The sequence below is a fragment of the Hylobates moloch genome, unplaced genomic scaffold, assembly GCF_009828535.3.
Source record: "Hylobates moloch isolate HMO894 unplaced genomic scaffold, HMol_V3 SCAFFOLD_16, whole genome shotgun sequence".
NCBI lineage: Eukaryota > Metazoa > Chordata > Mammalia > Primates > Hylobatidae > Hylobates > Hylobates moloch.
The window spans coordinates 10235065-10256382 of NW_026652291.1; the positions used below are offsets into that span (position 1 = coordinate 10235065).

The 21318-nt window shown below is 50.5% G+C and overlaps 1 protein-coding gene and 2 long non-coding RNA genes across 7 annotated transcripts in view; 1 reads left to right on the top strand and 2 right to left on the bottom strand.

Annotated features, from left to right (window-relative positions):
• Positions 1-7223: 7223 nt before the first annotated feature.
• Positions 7224-14633, bottom strand: LOC131381552 (uncharacterized). The gene is made up of 3 exons (XR_009210371.1): positions 14588-14633; positions 10142-10352; positions 7224-7271 (listed from the first exon to the last, which is right to left on the bottom strand). It is a non-coding gene; the product is annotated as an uncharacterized LOC131381552 (long non-coding RNA).
• Positions 14634-17780: 3147 nt separating this feature from the next.
• LOC131381551 (uncharacterized) lies at positions 17781-19545 on the bottom strand. Its single transcript, XR_009210370.1, has 3 exons — positions 19320-19545; positions 18628-18727; positions 17781-18077 (listed from the first exon to the last, which is right to left on the bottom strand). It is a non-coding gene; the product is annotated as an uncharacterized LOC131381551 (long non-coding RNA).
• Positions 19546-19875: 330 nt separating this feature from the next.
• Positions 19876-21318, top strand: part of CLMN (calmin) — a 125970-nt gene continuing 124527 nt past the window's right edge. For 2 of the 5 annotated variants that reach the window (XM_058429928.1, XM_058429927.1), the window contains exon 1: positions 19904-20073. In XM_058429928.1, the coding sequence (XP_058285911.1) occupies positions 19992-20073 (82 nt within the window). In that variant the 5' untranslated portion in view covers positions 19904-19991. Of the gene's footprint in view, positions 20074-21318 lie in introns of all 5 variants that reach the window. The other 3 variants (XM_032179768.2, XR_009210430.1, XM_058429929.1) reach the window with 3 other exon arrangements.

The window sequence follows — 21318 nt, forward strand, 5'->3', positions numbered from 1 at the left end:
GACCCAGATAATTCTCACTTTTTGGCTTCAGATCCTGGTTCTCTGTTGAAATGCTTATAAATAAAGGAGAAAGAATAGCACCTACATGCACCTATAAATAAAGAAAGACATAGTTATAAAGATATATAGTTATAAAAAAGGAAATGGCCATAGAACTATTTAGAGGGATCTACATAGAAGGAAGAGAGACTAAAAATCAACTTGACTTCTATGAGCAAATAGCAGAGCAGTTTGCAGAGTTATGTATACAGAAGCCTCTGGCAAGAGGACAAGAGAAGTACAAAAAGTTTCTCGTTAAATAACTTTTCAAACGGCAGTGCAAAGGTCTCTGGGTGTGTGCCCAGCACACCTCAATCTGGAAGGCATTGCAGTGGGTGCAAGGCAGGACAAGCCACGGAGCAAGCACTTTGGGTCGGCACTCACCTGCCTAGGAACTGAGAGGTAGGTCATGGATCAGCCTAGAAAGAAAGATCCACGTGTGACTTCCCTGTGGCTCTGCAAGTCTTCCAGGCTGTAGCGCAGTGTAGTGGATAAGAACATGGCACTTTGGTGACAGATAGACCTGGTTCCTGTCTTGGCTCTGCCCTTCACTGGCTGTGGCACTGTGAGCAGGTGGCTCCACCACCCAGCCTGTAAAGTGGTGACAGTAGTACCTACCTTGCAGGACTACATGAAAAAGAAGTGAGATCATCCACGTAGCACACATGGGACCAGATCCCAGAAAGTGGAGGAGGAGTGAAGCTCAACTCCACTGGTCTTGACTTTTTGCAGTTGAACGGGGACCTTCCTTAGTTCTGGCTAATATTAAAAATGATCTGGCCAGGTGCTGTGGCTCATGCCTATAATCCCAGCACTTTGGGAGGCCAAGGCAGGCAGATCACCTGAGGTCAGGAGTTCGAGACCAGCCTAGCTAACATGGTGAAACCCATTTCTACTAAAGATACAAAAAATTAGCCGGATGTGGTGGCGTGCGCCTGTAATCCCAGCTACTCAGGAGGCTGAGGCAAGAGAATCGCTTGAACCTGGGAGGCAGACGTTGCAGTGAGCCAAAATAGTGCCATTGCACTCCAGCTTGGGCAATAAGAGAAAAACTCCATCTCAAAAAAAAAAAAAAAAAAAAAAAGATCTGCATCCTTTGAGCTCATGCCAATGGATGAGAAAGAAGCAGGTGCAGGAATTTATTGTTATATTATATTAAATAAATAATAAGAGTAACAGCCCTTATGCCACTCTCAAGGGGCCTTCTTGTGTGCATAGTTGCTTGCTGTTGAGCCCGCTGGAATATCTGATTCTGCAATGAGGATGTTGAGCCCTGGGCAACCTGGAGAACCTACCCAATGCTGGCACACAGGAGCACAGAGAGAGCTGGGACAGACTGTCTGGTGGAATCAGCCCTCGGTGGACACCCCCGCCAGCGTGCAGCATTACAGGCACTATTATCTGCATGTCTCTAGACAACATAATAGACTCAGGGTTCAAAGCTTAGCACCAGTGACGCCTCCTTCTGGAAGCCCTCTCCTTCCTCTGGTTGGAATGAATCCCCTCTGCCCTGTGTTTCCATGACCATGCTGTGGCCTTTATCATTCCATTCACCATAGCAGTCCCCTTTCACAGGCACTATGTCAGTGGCCTCAGTGAATCTCCCCATGGGAGAGATGAGGGGCCACAGGAGGGCTGGGGCAGAGAAGCATCATCACCTTAGTGGTTAACAGGATGCAGGGGAGCAGGGATGGATGTAGGCAGACAGATCAGGAAGCCACGGCAGTGATGCCAGTGAGAGCTGATGGTGGCAGTGAAGGCAGGAAGAACTGGTTGGATTATAGATTTTTTTTTAGGTTAAACTGACAAGATGTCCTTGTGGATTGAAGGTGAAATACCCGAGAAATGAAGGAGACGAGAATGACCCCACGGTTTTTAGCCAGAGTGACTGCAAGGTTAGAGAACCCAAATACAAAGATCAGGAAAATTGTGGAAGAGCTGGTTTTGGAGAAAAAATAAGGAGGCCAGTTTGGGACGAGTTGAATTTGAGACACCTGCTAGATATCACACCTGCAGCTGGCTATGTAAAGGTGGGAGTTATCAGTGTATAGGTGGGGAAATAAAGCCCCGAGCTTAGATGAGATAACCAAGGAGTAAGTGTAACTGATAAAAGAAGAGGACCAAGGAACTGATCCCTGGGCTTGACAAGGGTCGGCTGAGCAGTTACACCACACCCAGCTTTGTACTAGCAGCCCTGGGAGGGGGTGGGTCCGAAGAACGCCCAGTTTCTGTCCTCAAGGAACTCAGAGCCCGTAGGGAAGGTGGAGCGTGTGTCTCAGCCACAGACCCGGGGAGCTGTGCCACATGGAAAAGGCTCTGAACCTGAGCCCAGCGCCCAAGGCTGAACTGCCCTCACCACCCACTGGCCATGCCTTTCACCTGCCGTGTGACCGTCTCTGAGCCTGAGTTTCCTCCTTCGTAAAATGGAGATAATAATATATCCTGGCAAAGGGGTTGCTGAGAGGATCAGAGAAGAGATATGCCTGGCACAAAGGAGGCGTCCGGCAACTGGTACAGCCTGTGCTTGTGAGTATCTGCCGGCACGCTCTCCACACCCTCAGCTGGGGGGCCCGTCTTCACACACAGTAGCAGTGGGGTTTCCAGAAGCACCAACCCCATGAATGGGCCTGGGGGCTCCCCTTGTCCACGGCCCAGCCTTCCTCATGGCTGCCACTACCCCATGTGGGCTGGGGACGTTGGTGGCAAGGTCAAGGCCACTCTGTCCCTTGGAGTAATTGAAGATGACAACAGTATTTTGTGTCTCACAGAGACTGGTAGAGATCAAAGGCAGCAAGAAGGAGCTGCTGGGACAGGCAGGAATTCCCAGGCAAAGGCCGCCAATTATTGGAAATTGGCTGCAGTTACAGCTATTACCATTAAGGGCTGCCTGGCTGCCCTACGCTGCTGGAGAGGCGCATTCTGACAGAGGGTGTGAAAGTGGCCACAGCAGGGTTGGTGGGGGGCAAAGAGAATTCCATGGGTTTGCACCTACCACGACTCAGACTTCTCTATGGATTGCTGTCCCAGACAGAAGCAAAAGTGCGTCTTGGAATATCCTCTGGACAAATAGGAAAAGGCGTCCTGGAGAGACATGTGGGGAGAGAAAGGGGGCTGTAGAGCCCAGCAGGGAGAAAAGCCATGGGCTCATGAGCTCCAGGGAAGAAGAGCTCCAGCAGAAGGGAGAAGAGCAGAGACCAGCAGGGAGGAGAGCCGTGGGCTCATGGGCTTCAGAGACCAGCAGGGAGGAGGGCTGTGGGCTCATGAACTCTAGAGACCAGCAGGGAGAAGAGCAGAGACCAGCAGGGAGAAGAGCAGAGACCAGCAGGGAGGAGGTCCGTGGGCTCATAGGATCCAGAGACCAGCAGGGAGAAGAACCACAGGCTTATAAGCTCCAGAGTCCAGCGGAGAGAAGAGCCATGGGCTCATGATCTCTAGAGACCAGCAGGGGCAAGAGCCTTGGGCTCATGGGCTCTGGTTCATGTTAGCTGAAGCTGTGCCATGGTAGGGATGGGCATCAACCCTCTACTCCTCGATCCTGACCAGAGAGGCACAGCTGTAAACAGTGTGCCAAGGATAGCTGTCACTTTGGGCATGAGAACAAAGCAAGGCACTTTGGCAGGAGGCAGGATCCTGAGCCAAGCTGAAGGGCCCTGCTGGTGTTTGAAGCCCACTCACTGCCCTGTCCTGGCAGCAATCTAGAAGATCGGGTCCCAAGGAAGAGGGCAGCCAGTGACTCCCAGAGCAACCCAGGGTGCAGATGAGAATTCCAGCAGGTACCAGGGAGGAGGGGAGGGCATGGCAAAGGAGCAAGCTATTCCTTCAATAACTTCAATAACCTCAGGGAGTTTATCTCTGTCTCCTTTGCTTATGAGCTGTGTGACCTTAAACAAGTTACTTAGCCTCTCTGAGCCTCAGATTCCACATCTGAAAAGTGAGGAAATCATACAAACTAGAATCATACAAGACGGCATGGCAAAATAAGTCATGAAATTATGGTTGCCGTTAGTGAAAGGTCCAAGGCTAACCACTTGCTCAGTAGTCTGAGAGGGGCCCTTACTTTTCAAAGTGTCAGTAAAAAAAAGTATAGCCATCAATCACTGGGGGTCTAGTGTATCATCCTGAGATGGTGTCACCTCACCCTCATAGAACATCAATATTGCAGCATTATTAAGCAAAATGAGGGAGTCTGTTTCAGGAAGGCCTCTGTTTTTGCTTTAAAAAAATATATGATGAACTAAGGGCTTGGATAGCAAAGAAGCTCACTGACAGGAACAATAAAGGTGTCTCATTAATTATGTCAGAAGCAGGTGTGTGGCCACACATGGCTTTCAGGCTCCTGTCATCTGCTTCCGTGGATGCCTTCAAAGCTCTTCTCCAGCAACGTTGGCCTCCATGCAGGCTCCATGACCATGAGGCCGTGCCATGTGTCTTTCCATCACCAGGTCGTTGATGATAATCTGCCCCCCCAACCCATCTCAGAAAGCTCTCCCTATGGCAGGACCACCCCAAGGCCAGCCATGTGGCATGATGGAGAGAGCACTGGCTTGGGAGCCTGGTGACGGAGGGCTTCTTCTGACTCTGCCACTCATGGGCTGGATGACTCTGGAGGAGTCACTTCCTGGGTCAGGCAGAGTTTGAGGGATGCAAGCAACAGAAACCAATCTGGCTGTAACCTACATGGGAAAGGGCAGACCCAAGAGGGTCTCAGAATTTACAGGAAAGTGAAGGACCAGACTCGGAAGGCAGAATAAGGCTGTCTGGGGGTGGGGTGGGGCTGGGATCCAAGGAGTCCAAGAAGCAGGGTCCCACAAGAGCGTCTCCTCAGGACACAACCCCACCCTCCTCCTGGGGCAAATCAGCTTCAGCCATTTCTAATGCTTCTGTCCTTATGCTTGAAACAGAAACTCCAGAGACTGAGAGAGATGGGGCGAGCTAGAGGAGGTGGGCACTTTGACTGATAATCCCACCAGTCAGCCCATCACAGAGAAGAGGGAATTCTCCCAAAAGAAGTCAGGGCACAATGATCAGAAGGAACGGGAATCAACATTGGGCAGGGATAAATTACTCATCTACACTTTCCTCTTCTGGAGGCTCAGTTTTCTCATCTGTGGAATGGAGACAGGGGCACCTTAAAGGAGTGGTGTAGATTTGGTGCATATTGTGGCATAGATGAACAGCAGTTGTTGCTATTAGTGATAGCGCACAGGGCATCGAGCAATATTGAGAGCATTCCTTATGTTGATGACTGTTACACTAGTTGTATTGTCATGCAATTAGGACTGAATAAAGACTAGATGTTACTGGCCATTTGTCTGAGTCCCAGAGGTGTCTTCCTTTCATGAAAAAAGGAGTGAGACATATGGACATTCGTTCTCATTTAATACTCAGAGCCAGTCCATTTTCCACACGGAAACTGAGCCTCGGAAATGTGAAATTGTTGGACAGTTGTGGGCATTGCTGGATCCACCTCAGGTCTGTGCTGCTCTGAAGTCACAGTGGCAGACACAGTTCCGGGTGATGCAAGTTCCAAGTGAGCGTCCCCTAGAGTCCACCCGGGGTGACACATCCCTCCGTGTGGGCCTCCTGTGGAATTCCTCGCTGTGTTTCTTGGTCCCTCAGCCCTGCAGATGGTTCTGCTTTCCCTCTGGAAGAGTATTATGTGGATTCACTTGAAGTCATGTTTGGGGCAAACAGGGCACCAGATGCTGGAATGTGGTCCCCTCCACTCTTCCAGAGAGGTATGAGGATTTAATCTTTGCTTTTCTTAAAAAAAGAATAATAATGGTTCTGAGGGCTGGAGGACATATAAAATCAAAGGGAAATTACAGGCAATGTGCAGAGAATTCTTAGTTTCCAGATGCTTGTCAACCCACCTCGGGAAATGAGCCCCTCTCACAGGTAGGGGCTGCCAGAAGCCCTTTCCGGCTGGAGAACATCAGGGAGGAGAATTAGCAAGACCCCTGCCTTCTCGCCTGGGACCTGGCACTGCATTTAGCAGCATTTAAGAAACAATCCCCCCATCACTGCTGATTAGGAGGAACATCAATTTTAATGGAGAGGTGTTACCTAAGTCTGGCCACATGGCCTAGCTGCAAAGGTCGCCCTTTCTCAGAAGGTCTGCATTCCCTTCCTCTCCAAATCAGGCACTGGTGTGTGGGAGAGAGCCTGCCTTTGCTACTGAGTGGCTGACCTCCATCACTCCACAGGGCCTGGGGTCCTCTCGGCAAAGATATCCCAGGGCAAGCAGAACCTGTCCATTTGTACAGGGCTGTGGCTGTGGGTCAGGTGAAGGGGAGGTTATAGATTTTTCTGGAACTAAAGCCCACCTAAAGCCTCTGGGAAAATGATGATCCCTCCCTTAACCACAAATTCCACTGACATGATGTACCCTAATGAGCGATTTTGTGACTGTGTGTGTTTTCAGCAACCAAGCAAACTTCAGTGCATGCACATTGCAAGTTGTGAAACAAAAGCGAAGCTAGATATTTGAGTGGAGGCCCAACCCTCTCGGCTGCAGAGCTTCTGCCAGTGCTCATTCCCTAAGATTCACTGAGGCTGTCAGGCAGGAAGACACGGACTCATGCCTGTGCATCGGCCAGGCTAGATAATCTAGGATGGCCTCATGTGTGTGCCAGTTAGTATCCTGTTGCTAGGGGCACCTTGGTTCTCCTCCGTGTGACCTCTCAAGTAGGCTAACTTGGGCTCTTCCCATCAGAATTCCAAGTGCCACAAAAGAGGGCAAAAGTCTGAATGCACAAGCACTTTTTAAGCCTCTGCCTCTGCCATGTTTGCTAATGTCCATTGGCCAGAGCAAGTCATGGCCAAGCTCAGAATCAAGAGGTGAAGAAACGAACTCTGCCTGGGCTGGGAAGAGTTACTGAGGCCGTGTCTTTGTAACCAAGCTACCACCCTGCCCCACCCGCACCCCACACAGAGAACAGTTCCCCTGTTAAATATTCTCACCACTCCCTGAACTTTCTCTCCAGGGCACTTGCCCACTGTAGTTGACTATTTGTACGCTGAGTTGTTTGTTGTCTTTCTCTCCCATATCCCTGTTCCACCACGCGGGCAGCGGCTGATGTATGTCCGTCCGTGCCCAGCACAGTGGCTGGTACATAGTGGGTACCAGTAACTACTAGTGAAGGAAGCAGAAAGAAGAGAAGGAAAAAAAGAAAAAGAAGAAAGGGAGGGCGGAGGGAGAAAGAGGGCAGGAGAAAAGGAGGGAAGGAGTCCTGGAACAATGGGGGCACTTCTTAGGCAGAGGACTAACTGGAACCTCTCTGGGCAGTGGGTGCCCTGTGCATCCCCCAAGCCCACTGCGCTGCTTTTAGCCTCCATATCTTGGCTCCTCCTGCCCTTCCACCTGGCTACCCTCCCACCCTCTTTCCTCTGCTAGCTCAGCCCTGGGTTCCTTCCACGTGCATCTCAAGTGTCTCTCCCCACTCCCAGCAGCTTCCCCTCTACCCCTTCCTCCTGAGCATCTGCCCGGCTCAGGCAGCTCCCCACACCTCCACCTATTGCTGCCCACGCTGTCCTGCACATGCATCTCTCAACTGACTGCACCAGCCCTTTGAGAAATCTAGGACAGGCCTATTGATCTTTCCATCCCATTGATGAGAACTCAGGTTCAGGGACGCTCGATGTCCATGGTCACCCTCCAGGACCAGTCAGTCTGGTTCAATAGTCCCCAGACTGCAATGACTGTGGTGAAGCCTCAAGGCCCTGAAGGAAGAGGCTCCATCCTCTCTGTCTTGGTGAGAGTGGATGCCCGTGCCAGAGGACCCAGGATTCTGATCTCTGGGCAGTGGCAGACAGAGGGCAACCAATAGGTCAGAGGCTACCGTATCCTAGCCCGCAAGGGCTTCTTCCAGAATGACTGGGCCCTAGGGCAGGCCTGCAGCCTCCCAGGTGACACGACCATGGCACCACCTCTCCCATGGAGTGTCTTCTTTAGAAAAGAGATGAGCCCATTCTCAAAAGGGGAAGGGGCTTTCAAGGCCACAGAGCAAATTAGGGCAGCCCGAACTCCAGACTCAGGCTCCTGCTGTCCGTGCAGTTATATCCTGCCCTTCCTCACTGCCTTCCCAGTCCTGCCTCCTTCCCACCTCCACAGGGCTTGTGACCAACTGAAGGGGATTAGACTAGTCAGCGAGGGGCCAGTTCCCCAATTCAGGCGCAGGAGGGAGGGGAGTGGTAGAGGGAGCAGGCCCACCCAGCATGTGATGGATCTCACAATAGGTATTTGCCGCATATCGGTGACTGTCTTCAGAACTGCGCCTCCATCTACACTGTTTGATGTACATGAGTGTGCTGGTTAACTTTAACCTGCACCCTGGGGATGGGTGCTTGAAGTAACATAATTAGGAAGCAGCTCCACAGGGCAGCGAGCCTCGGATCTGGTCAGTAATGGCTTTGCTAAATTGGCACCGGAGGCTGTGGCTAATCAGCATAGGATATGTTGCCGGTGCCTTTTCACTGGTGAAATGAGCTGTACAGAAAAAATGTGGTTGGCTCCCGAGATCGTGCAGTACCCTCCTCTCTTGGTGAACCAAGCTCAAGAATCCACCCCTGGCTCCATCTGGGCCAGTGGCCTCCCACTGAATGGAAGGCACTGAGTTCACTGGAAACCTCAGGACCTGCCTTCACTGGGGATCCTGCCCTCTCCAGGTCCTGCCTTCGCTAGCGATGTTGCCTTCAGTAAACAGTTGCACTTGCCTGGGAGTGACACTGGCCTGGTGACACTGGCCTGCGGGGTCTGGTCAGATGTCCCCAAGGACAGCACATGGTCCTTGCTGTGTGCCTACCCTGTGCCAGGAAAGTTCTCCACATCATGGATATATTACTTCACTGAAAAATCACTGCTATCTGGGCGTGGTGGCTCATGCCTGCAATCCCAGCACTTTGGGAGGGCAAGGCGAGCAGATCTCTTAAGGACAGGAGTTCAAGACCCGCCTAGCCAACATGGCAAAACCCCGTTGCTACTAAAAAATACAAAAAATTAACCAGGTGTGGTAGCACGTGCCTGTGATCCCAGCTACTCAGGAGGCTGAGTCATGAGAATCACTTGAACTCGGGAGGTGGAGGTTGCAGTGAGCTGAGATCATACCACTGCACTCCAGCCTGAGTGACAGAGTGAGACTCTGTCTAAAAATAAATAAATAAAAAGTAAAAGTCACTGCCACCTCCATTTTACAAGAGGTACCAAGTGGATATGTTGCTTCCCCAGGGTCTCACAGGGAGGAAGTGGTGGAGCTGAGATTTGAACCCGGGCTGTTGTTTTTGTAAAGGATCGAACAAGTGATGTGAATGTACTGATCTATGATAAGCTAGCTGCATGAGATGGAGACTCAGACATAGATGAAGCCAAAGCCGAGATGCAGAATTTGCTGAGAAATCTCATTGTATCTCACAAGAGCAAATTGCTAAGCCCACCACGTATCCAGGCTGTGCCGTCTGATTGAAGAGCCTGTGCTCTGAACACCATACAGCCTCCTTCCTGCAGCTGAGGAGCTGGAGGCCTATGGGAAAACGGGCTCTAGATGGGAAAATGGGCTCTGAGTTTCAACAGGAGCCTACAAGTGTCCCTCCCCAGCCTTGCACCTGCCGTGGCTCCATAACCAAGAACCCACTCTCCCTCTGGATCTGGCCCTCCACCCTTCCCTCCCAGCTCACATGCTTGGCCCAGGCTACACTGAGCTCCTGGACCACACCAGGCAGTTTCACACCCAGCAGCTTTGCTCACCGGGCTCCCTTCACTTCCCTTGGCCATCGCCCACCAGGTAAACATCCACTTATCTTTCTTGGCTTCATCAGGCCTCATCACCTCTACCAAGAGAACAACACTGGACACCAGATGCCCTTTGGGACACACCAGTGTGAGGCCACCCCCACCCTGCTGCATGACCTTGGACAAGTGATTCAACTTCTCTCAACATCACTTTCCCCATCTATAAAGTAGGAAAATGATGCTTACCTCATGGTTTGTTGTACAGGTTAGAAAAAATGCACATCAAGCCTCTGACATGGCTTCTACTAAAAACCTGGTACTTATTTTTAGAAAGTTTTCCTGCCATCTGCCCCAGTAGAATTGAACTCTGTATACCTGTATGCACCTCAGACTCTCTGGACATACTTGTGTCTTTTTTTGTTAGTACTTCTCACAAGCTGGCATCTTGTGTATTTTCCTGTGTTTATTTTCTGTCTCCTTCATTGCTGGACTTAGTAAGGTGCAGCTCCTTGGGGGCAGGAATCTTGTCTGTCATGTTCATCACTGGATTCCAGGGCTTGGAATGCTGCCTGGCACTTGGTAGGCCCTCCATTAAAGTTGGTTGGTGAAATGAATCAACAAAGGAATAAAAAAAATGAACAAATGAATCCATACCCACCTCCTGCGTTAATCTTATCCATCAATCTGTCCCCAGCTCCCAGCACAGTAACTGACATGTGTGTTCAGCTGGGATTATAAAACAAATCTTATCAATTCTTTGTTTATGCATTTATAAAACACAATTTAACGACGCACTAAATCAGATCAGCATGAATGAAGCTTTCCAGATGGGCACTGAACCAGGATTCTCTTTCTTCATGCCTTGCTTCCTCAAAACTGGTCCACATTATCCTCCCCGGCAGCATAAGAACTGCCAAATTGCCAGGCACAGAATCATGAGCTAATTAATGAGACTGAGTCACTGTGTTTTGCTTGTAGGTATGTTCGCCCCACAGCCAAGACTAACTGATGCAACAGAGGAAGGGCTCCCCGAGGAGGGAAGGGCTGAGCTAGATCTGAACAACCAGAAGAAGACTAAGAGAAAGCAGTAAATTCCAGGTGGAGGAATTTGGAAGGCGTGTGTAGGAAAGTCATTTGGAAGGAGATAGGACAGCACTTTTTTTTTTTTTAACACTTTATTGAACATCAAGCCAGAAAAGGTACAATTGGTGAACTACCCCCTAGAGAATAACATGCTTGTACAACCAGACCCATATGAGAAACAAAGCATGACCGGCATCCCAGAGGCACTCCTTACGCTCCTTCCCATTTCCCACCTCCCTCCCAGGCTAACCACTATCCTGACTTTTCTCATCACAGATTGTGTGTTTTTGAGCATTTTTTTCAACAGGACTCTGCAGTGTGCACTATTTTGTATCTGGCTGCTTTCGCCCCATGTTAGGGTTGTGAGACTCATCCATGTTGTTCTCTCCTCCTCTTGATAAATTGTATTCCATTATTTACCCATCCTCCTCCTCATGGATCTTTGGGCTGTGTTGGCTATGGAGAATAACACTGCCATGAATACTCCTGAACACATCTTTCAAGGAATATATTTGTACACTTTTTTTTTGTCTTTTTTCAAGAAGGAGTCACGCTCTGTCGCCCAGGCTAGAGTACAGTGGCGTGACCTTGGCTCACTACAACCTCAACCTCCCAGGTTCAAACGATCCTCCTGCCTCAGCCTCCCAAGTAGCTGGGATTACAGGCCTGCATTATGACGCCCAGCTAATTTCTGTATTTTTAATAGAGACGGGGTTTTGCCATGTTGGCCAGGCTGGTCTCAAACTCCTGACCTCAAATGATCCATCCACCTCGGCCTCCCAAAGTGCTGGGGTTAACAGGCATGAGCCACCATGTCCAGCTGATATTTGTACACTTCTGGTGAGTGTAGACTGCCAGTGAAATTCTTGGGTCATAGGGTTTGCACATAAAGCAGCTCTTTTGAGGAACTGAATGAAGGGAACAGGTGGCTTGAAAGAGGAGGGGGGAACTAACGAGAGGAGGGGTCAAACTTTCCCAAGCCCTGTGAACATGGCAAGGAGGCTGATTTTCATGAGATGTGCAGGGGGAGGTCAGGGAGTGACATACTCCAATGATATTTTAAGATCACCCTGGAGAGTGAGGTTGGAGACCACCATGGGGGACAAGGAAACAGGTAGGTGGTGGTGGAGGGAATCTAAGGGAGAGATGACCGTGACCTGGACTAGGACGCTGTGGAGATGGAGAGGAGAGGATCGTGCTCTAGTTAGCTAGTACCGCATAACAGAGCTGAGCAGCTTAAAACTAAGCAATGGATTTTCTCCAAAGATTTTGGGGGTTGACTGAGTTCTGCCGGGAAATTCTTATATGGGATCCCTCATGCTGTTGCAGTCAGGTGATAGCTGGGGCTGTAGCTCCAGCCAGGCCAAAAGCTCAGCTGGGCTGAAGATGAGCTCTTGTCCGAGGTGGGTTTTTCACTCACCTGCTTGGCTCCTGGGCTGAGACGCCTCAAGCAGTTGGGGGCTGGTGGGACCTATGTCACCCCATATGCAGCTGACTGGGCTTCCTCATAGCATGGCACTCTCAGATTGATTAAATGGAAGAAGCCTATGACCAGAGCGAGTGTTCTAAGAGGTTAGGACAGACGCTGCAAGGCTTCCTATGACCCAGCCTCAGGGGCCCCCAAATATTGCATCCACTACATTCTCTTAGCCAAGCAAGTCATTAAGTCTAGCTGTGGTAGGAAGCAGGACTCGACTCTGAAGGTGGGGCTCAGATACCGGACCAAATTGAGGACTAGCTGAAACAGGTTGGGACAGAAGCACTTCCCCATAAGACACCCGACCAGTTTGCCATGTGAGTTTACCATTGCTATGGCAACACCTGAAGGTCACCACCCCCTTCCATGGCAATGACCCAGCAATCCAGAGACTACCACACTTTTCCTAGAAATTTCTGCATAAACTGTCCCTTAATTTGCAATATAATTAAAAGTGAGTATAAACGCGACTGCAGAACTGCCTCTGAGCCACTATTCTGGATACGCTGCCCATGGGGTACCCCTGCTCTGTAAGGAGCAATGCCTTTGTTGCTGCTGTTGTTCACTGCTGCTTCAATAAAAGTTTCTGTTTAATACCACCAGCTCACCCTTGTATTCTTTCCTAGATGGAGCCAAGAACCCTCCCAAGCTAAGCCCCAATTCTGGGGCTCACCTGTCTTGCATCGCAGCCCACTTTCAAGGGAGGAGAAATGAGATTCTCCTGTTTCATGTGAGGAGCAGCATGCCCCTGTGGGAAGGGAAGAGTTGGTGGAGGTCCTCTTTGGATGACATTGGCTACCAAGGATGGATTTGGACTTTTTGCTGGCTTGGATAAAGGCTTTTTGTTTGTTTCTTTGTTTTTGCTTTGTTTTGGCATCTACATGTTGAAATCAGTTTGAACAGCAGGAAACATACATACTTTTCCAGCACAGCCACAGTGTTTGGGATGCTCAGGGGTCAGAGGCAGAAACATCCACAGCATTTCACACACACAGAAGAAACCTTTCTGCAGAGGGCAATGGAGAGACTTTTTGCTCCCGGCCTAATAGGGAAAACTTGCCCCTTGTGATCTTGTTTACCTAAGACCAACAATTGGCTGAAAGTATTTCTTAGCGAATTTCTAACTTGAACTATTCTCCTCAAAGGCTGCTGCTGCAGAGCAGAAAGATCAGACTTGGTTTCTGCAAAACATCTGGACTCCAGTTCCTTCTTGGCTAACCTAATGACTTATGTGACCTTGGGGACATTACTGAACTTTTTTGTCCTTAATTTCCTCATCAATAAAATCAGGATGATAACAGTACCTCCTTGGAAGAGTTGTTGAGAGGATTAAATTAGATAATACATACAAAGCACTTGGCCCAATCCTTGGGAAATAGTGAGTTCTTGGTCAATGTCAGCTGCACAGTAAGTTAATAGATGCACAACAAATTTGTTGTAATTGAGTTGTCTATGTAAGGAATGTCAGCTTGAAGCACTGGCTCAAGGATTTTATCTGTGCCACACTTGAGTATTTGTTTGTTTGTTTGTTTATTTATTTATTTATTTATTTAGAGATGGAGGCTTGCTCTGTCACCCAGGCTGGAGTGCAGTGGCATGAGCTTGGCTCACTGCAACCTCTGCCTCCGGGGCTCAAGCAATTCTCCTGCCTCAGCCTTCCGAGTAGCTGGGATTACAGGTGCTCACCACCATGGCTGCCTAATTTTTGTATTTTTAGTAGAGACGAGGGTTCTCCATGTTGGCCAGGCTGGTCTCGAACTCCTGACTTCAGGTGATCCACCCTCCTCGGCCTTCCAGAGTGCTGGGATTATAGGCGTGAGCTTCCTGGGACTATCAGCAATAAAGTTTGCTTTTGATTCCAAATGTTAAAAAATTATATATATATATATAATCTGCAATGCTGTTGCAAATACCTCATATACAGTGCTTTCTCTCCCTCCATAGTACCCTATCTCTCTTTACATCTTTACATTGCCAATATCTCACACTTTGTAAGTGGGAAAGTTTATCATTTGCTTCACTAGGAGATGTACACTCTTCAAATAATGTTCTAATGTCTGCAAAAAAAAAAAATTAGCAGAGCTGTCTCTAGGGAAGCAGCCTTTGTTCAAACCTGGAAGAAATGAAGGGTTTTATTTGTGGAAATTGGGGCATCCGGTGCTGTCTACTTAGGGAAGCAGGATTTTTTTAACCACCCACCAACACCTACACACACCAAAAAATTAATAAAATCTCAGAGAATATATTAATCTTTTACTTACAGGTAATCTCCCAAGTTCAGGGCAAGTTTTTCTTCTGAATGTTGTTCACTCCGTACCATGGAAATGATCTGAATCTTACCAAAGAGCCTCACTGAAAATCTCTTCTCTACATGCACAGCTTTGATCTCACATAATCCTTCCAGGTAGAGACACTGGGCCCCATTTTACAGATGACAGCACAGAGGCCAAAATTAATTAGGGACTTGCCCAAGTTCTCACAGCTCGTGAGTAGCCACTTCTGTCTGTTGTCTACTGCACCACACCCACTATTCTTTTGCCTGAGCTTGGATTCTTTCTTTTTTCTTTCTTTTTTTTGAGACAGAGTCTCGCTCTGTCGCCCAGGCTGGAGTGCAGTGGTGCGATCTCGGCTCACTGCAACCTCCGCCTCCCAGGTTCAAGCAATTCTCCTGCCTCAGCCTCCCGAGTAGCTGGGACTACAGGTGTGCACCACCACACCCAGCTAATTTTTGTATTTTTAGTAGAGACAGGGTTTCACCATGTTGGCCAGGATGGTCTCCAACTCTTGACCACGTGATCTGCCTACCTCAGCCTCCCAAAGTGCTGGGATTACAGGCATGAGCCACCATGCCCAGCCAAGCCTGGATTCTTTCTATGTCTCAGTATCTCTCTCTGCTACCAGCCTTTGCATTATATCCCACAGGATTCCTGGAGGTAGGTAGCAATGGGTGAGAAAAGTTTAGCAGGCAAAACCTCAGCAGACAGGCTGACACCCAGCATTCCCAAGGCACAGATGAGACCCTGACTCTCTTGAGCTTGGCACTCAATGAGTATTAGGAGTTACTGCTTGGTGAAGTTTAAATATTTGTTTATTCATGTATGCAACTAACATTTATTGAGCTCCTACTATGTGCTCAGCAGGGTACTGGGCTCTGGCGATGTACAGATGAATTAGACAGCTCTGCTTGCAAGGCATTCTTGAGGAGTTTGCAGTACAGTGGGTGTAACAGACATACAGAAGTCCTAGAAGCAAAAGCTTATGGACAGGGTGTTGCCAAATTCCTCAGCCAGCTGCCAGGTACTGCTGATTCCACTGTCTGAACAGCTGGAGAATCCATCTCCATGACCACCACTCTGGCGAAGGCTGCCACTGCCTGACACCTGCATCATCGAGGCCAGCAGGACCGCCTGACAGCCTGCCTCACTCCTCTGATCACTGCTCCACACTGCAACTAAAGGAACAATCTGATCCCTGTATCAGTCCTCCAAAGGCTCTTTGATGTTCTTTCCATAAGGTCTAAAATGCAGAGGCAGGTTACACTGTAGAGAGTTGGACTCCCTCCTCACAGGTGGATTCTGGGTCTTGTTCACAGTTGGGTGCTACCACAGGGCCAGACCCTGGGTGACCAATGATTCCAGAGGGTCTCTATGATCCAGTGCAGCCTGGTGACATCATAATGAAAGCCCCCTGCCCAGGAGATAGTTTTGGTCCATTTGAAGGATAATCATTGGTCAATCTAGCTAGGATCCACTATCATCACTTAATCGGACTTAAAATTTGAAATTTCTAAAGATTTTTATATGCTGGTTAGCACTCTGATTTAATGGAGTTAAGACTTTTTAACAAATACAACATAAACATATGACTAATACCAATTGCCAAGCGTCAATCTGGCCCATAGCATGAGCCCTTATGCAGTCATATTTGGGAGAGATACGGGTAGGCGGTAAGAGCTACAGGACAAAGACTGGTTTTGCCTTGCTCTGTGATCTTGGGTGGGTTACTTAGTAGCTTTAAGCCCTGTCTAAAACTGATCTCTGCCTCCTTGGCCTCATGAAGTCACTGCAAAAACCAGATGAACACTGGCTAAGAAAGGGCTGTACAAACCCTAAAGGGTTGTACACATGTGAGGGCTTGAGGCCGTGACCAGAGAAGGCAGCATTCCCCTTGCCACAGCCCCCAACACACTCCTCTCCTGGAAGTGGCTGGGAGGGTGCGCTGGGCTTATCTTCATTGTCCTGTACTTCCCCAAGGTGGGTCTGGGATGAGGAGATGCAAACCTCTACCTGGGTTTCCTGCCAGAATTCATCAGTTCCCATAAGCAGAGGCAGGACGACCATTGGGCCATCCATCATGAGAGGTTGCAGGGAATCTGGACCTGTCTGGACCATGTTTGAGAAGCCGTTACATGGGAAGAGATGTTAGACTTAGCGATCTTTAAGGTTCATTTCGGGGATTCTTTACAATTCTCTGACTCCAAGTCCTTTCCCTCAGCAGAAATCAGTTTTAAACAATGACGGATTCTAGCAGAATTGGGCAATTTCTATAAATTCAGTTTCTGGAAACTCCCAGGAAGTCAAGCCTTCAGGCAGAATACTTCTCCTTCCCCCAAAGAAGTGCAAAAGAAAAAGAGTACTGTTGATTCATGCAAGATGCCAAATACCTAATTTCTTCTGAAAGTCACACACCCTTGTCTCCCAGCCAGAACTCCAGATCCAGGACGCTGCGCACACCCAGAGGAAGGGACATATCATAGATTGGTATGTACCTGGTTCCCAAAAGCATGTGCTTTGCCTATTGCACATATGCAAACTTTTTTTAAATCACCTTTCCAGGAGCATACTGGGGCCTTAGACATGAAGGTCAACTGTTTTTTCACTTTGGTCCCCTGGTTTCTGGGTTCAGACCTATAGTGAGAGTCATTCATTCATCCATCCATTTAATTTCGAGAACTCTCCCTGTGCCAGACACAGAGCAGCCCTTGTTTTCACGTACTTCACAATTTATTGGGGAAAACTGTCAAGTAAACATAATTATAGTACGATGCAATCGGGAAACAGAATTGCAGAGTTCATGGAATATTATGTGATTGTACTTAATATTACGGGAATCGTACAAGACAGGCACCCAGCTGGACCTAGGGGTGTTGGAGAAGTCTCTGAGGTGCACATGATTAAGCAGGAGTAAGCTAGGTAAAGGTGAAGTGCAGGGAGCAGGGGAAGGGCGTTTCAAAGGGGACAAATGAGCAAAGGTCTGGAAGTGACTGGATGTGGCCAGGACCTGCGGCAGCTTAGTACTGCTGGGTCAAAAAGTGTAGAGCCAGGATTGAGGAGCACAGATCAACCACGGATGACTTTGTGTGCCCCACAGAGGAGCCCAGAGACACTGTAGGAGACAGGGGTGATATTGACACATGAGTTCAATGAATATTCCAGTACCTTTTAGAGGCCAGCCTCATGCTCAATACTGGTTTCTATTCCTTTTTGAAAAACACCTAAAATTCTTTCCACCTTACTGAAAAGCAAAGAAGTTCTTTAGGCTGAGAGTCGTCCAACATCTGGTATACAGTTGGTGCTCAATCGATGGTGATCATAGTCCTCCCTGCCAGGGAGCTGTTGCTGCCTGGGTAGTGCTCCCCAAATGATGTGGCTGTCCATTCCCAGGATCAGACATCTTTGCATCATGAAAAATGGCCCAATCCTGTAGCTAACATCCACAGGGCACGTTGCATAAAGACAGATTCCCTGCAACCTGTCTCATGATGGAGAAGAAGGCTGATTGATTCTCTTAGCTCTCTGCTTTGTAAAGAAAATGGTTTTCAGCACAACTTCACCCCACAGCAATTATGGAAAATAAATTGAAGTGTAAGAACAGGGGGATGGCTAGCAGATGGGGCAAAATTAGCCTGGCTGCTACTACCACCCTGGCTCCACAGGACGCAGAAAGAGATCCTGCTCCCTGGAGTGTGAAATGACCACAAGATTAAGAATCAAGGCAGCAGCAAGGAAGCTCCTGCCTCAAGCCCAAGCACCCAGGAGCCCCTGATGGGGCCTCCACTTCTGTCTCCACTGATCCCACCTTCCCCTGCCCAAACTGCTGTCCTGTGGGGGTTCCTCTCCTCCTTCTGGGCTCAGCTCCAAGGTCAGCCTTTAGAGACCTCTGCTGCCCTCCACCCCCATTCACAGTTCCTTAACCCAGATTGACTTTCTCCTTTCTGGAGTCCACTTTAGAAATCTCCTTTCCTTGTTTAATGGCTACCTGAAAGCCCCTGCCCCCATGGATGACTTGAGGGTAGACTCACCCTCCTTCAGGGCCCTGCCTCAAGGGCACAGGTCTGTCCTTCGGGGGACCTCCATAGCTACTGGGTAATTAGTGGGCAGCCGAGTTTCCCGGATTCATTGCTGTGAACAGAGCAGCGATGCACACAGGCCCATGTATTTAAACGCCCAGTGAGCCCTGTCCATTTTTTCCCCCTCTTGGAACACTGAATATTTAAAGCCATTTTCTTTGTGGCCTTAGTTGTCACAGAAAGGGCCCAAGCACTGAGCTGGGAGCAGGGGGCTGGGACTTCCTGCTCCTAAGTCATTCCTCAGCCTTGGGCAAATTCGGTAACCGTAGGGTCTCACTTTTAAGGAGTGTAAACCACATGGTGGGCCCCAAACAAGATAAGATCCTGGAATTCTCTAGAGTTCAACAGTGGAGGTGGGGAGGGAGGGGACCGGAAGGCCTGTCCTGGCATTTTCAGTAATTTCCACAGGAAGTTCTGTCCTGGCATTTTCAGTAATTTCAAGTGACCCCACAGAGGGTCACTTGGAGACTCAGTGGCCAGAGACCCCACAGCGTACCCCAGCTCCTAGTAGTTGGCCTGCTTCTTGCTCCTTCCTAGAAGCTGAAGTCACATCACTGGACCTGAAAAGGCGCCTAGTATCTAAGCCAACGAAGAAGACCCTTCTTTCACAGCCCCCCCCACTTTGGAGACTCCCACAACTTTACCTCCACACTAGTTTGCCCCCCGACCCAGGCCCTCGACGCTCCCCACGCAGGGCTCCCAGGATTCGGGGATGGGCAGGGCTCGGGTCCTGGTCCCTCCAAGTGGGGGCTGCCTCTCCAGAGTGGGCAAGGGACAGGGGACCCGCGGAGGGGGCGTCTTATCCTGGACGGGAGGGAGACGCTGCTGCCTCCTGGACCAGGTACTGGGACCCGCGGGCCCACCCCCAGTTGCGTCACCCGGCCCACCGCCCCCTGAGACGTCACAATGTGACCGGGACCCGCGCCTCATAACCGCCGGTTTGTAACCAAACAATACAACCTACAAACACCCCGGAAAGAAAAAAAACACAAACTGGCCTGACCCAGCTTCCCGCCCCTGCCCCGCCCCTCGCCCCTCGCCTCTCGCCCCTCGCCCCTCAGGGCCCCCGCCCCCGCACGGGGGAGTGAGCGCGAGCCCGGTGCCCCGCACCCGCCGCCCCGCTCTCGCTCGCTGCCAGCCCACGGCGGGGGCGGCCCAGATCGCGCCGCCCGCCCCGCCCGCGCCCCGCCCGCGCCCGCCGCGGCTCCTGCTCCGCGGCGCCCTCGCCGGGTGCGTGCCGCTCGCGCGCCCGCCAGTCAGGCTCTCCGCGCCCGCCGCCCGCGCCGCGCTGGCCCGGGCCCTCCCGCCCGCGCTTCATGGCTGCACACGAGTGGGACTGGTTCCAACGCGAGGAGCTCATCGGGCAGATTAGCGACATCCGAGTGCAGAACCTGCAAGGTAACGCAGCCCAGGCTCGGCCGGGCGCTCGGGGAGTCCGGGGCGCCGCTCCGACACTTGGCAACTACGCCCCGCCGCCCCCGCTCGCCGGCCGCTCGCTGTTCCTGTCACTAGCCTCGGGGTGGGAGGCTGGGGTTGGACACCCGCCCCCAAGCCCCAGGGCGGCCAGCCCCGGCCAGGTTTATAGTTGCCCAGGGGGTGGGGCGCCACACGTGTGTGTGTTGTGGGGAGAGGGCTCGCATTTTCATTAGGGGGACGTCACCACCCCCTCCAGCCACCGCTGCGAGTTTGGAGAAGTTTGTACGTGGGCTTTTGGGGGCGGTGGCCCAGGTCAGGGAGGGGAGGAGACAGTGCGACTCTGTGTGTGTGTGTGTGTGTGAGTTCGTGCACTTCCTAAGTACCTTCGAGGCAAGGGGAATTGAATGGTGGGCGGCGCTTCAGGGGGTGAGTTGGGGAAAGGGAGGCCAGGGGTGCGGATCGGATCGGTGGGGTCAGGCAAGCACCCAACTCCAGCGGCCACTTTGCTTAGGGAGCTGCCCCTCCCCTGCAGGATCAGGACTGTAACTGGGGAGAGGGCGAGAGCCCCCTCCCCGCCACGCTGAACCCCAACTCCGACCCTGCCTGGGCACAGGACACTGGGACCAAGCCTTCTACCTGGGAGGTAGCTGAGAAGAGGTGAAAGAGAAACTCCAGTGGTGGAGAGCGGCTGGGGATGGCGGTGCTACACCTGAAGTGTGTTTCTCTTTCAAAAGAATTTATTCAATGTGGAAACTTAGAAAGCACAAAAATATTTGAAAGAAAAAAGTCACCCATAATTTCCCCCCTACAACCTACCCACCCAAAAGACAGCTGTTCTTCGTGGAACTGTATCTCCAGCTTCTTTTTTTCATATGTGGGCTTTGCAGAACTAGACAGAACACCACTTCCGGCCCTTCTTCACCCACATTGACCTGTGCAGGTGAAGCTTCTGTAGCTGCTTCCCCTGCAGGCTTGGGTTTCTAGAGATTCAAGGTTAGGAGTGGCTAGGAGCAAGCTGGGAGGCCTGGGCAGAGAGGCGATGGGGCCGTGGGTGCCCTCCGCCAGCAAGGGCAGCGACTTTACTGTTAGAGGGCAGGGAGCCCCAGCCGCTGGGGGATGGATGGCCGAGCAGTCAAGTTTAAACATTACACCTGATTGAATGTTTCCTGGGAGCCCAGGATCTGCCCCACCCCTAGGTTGGGCAAGGACAGTGCCGGCAGAGGTGAC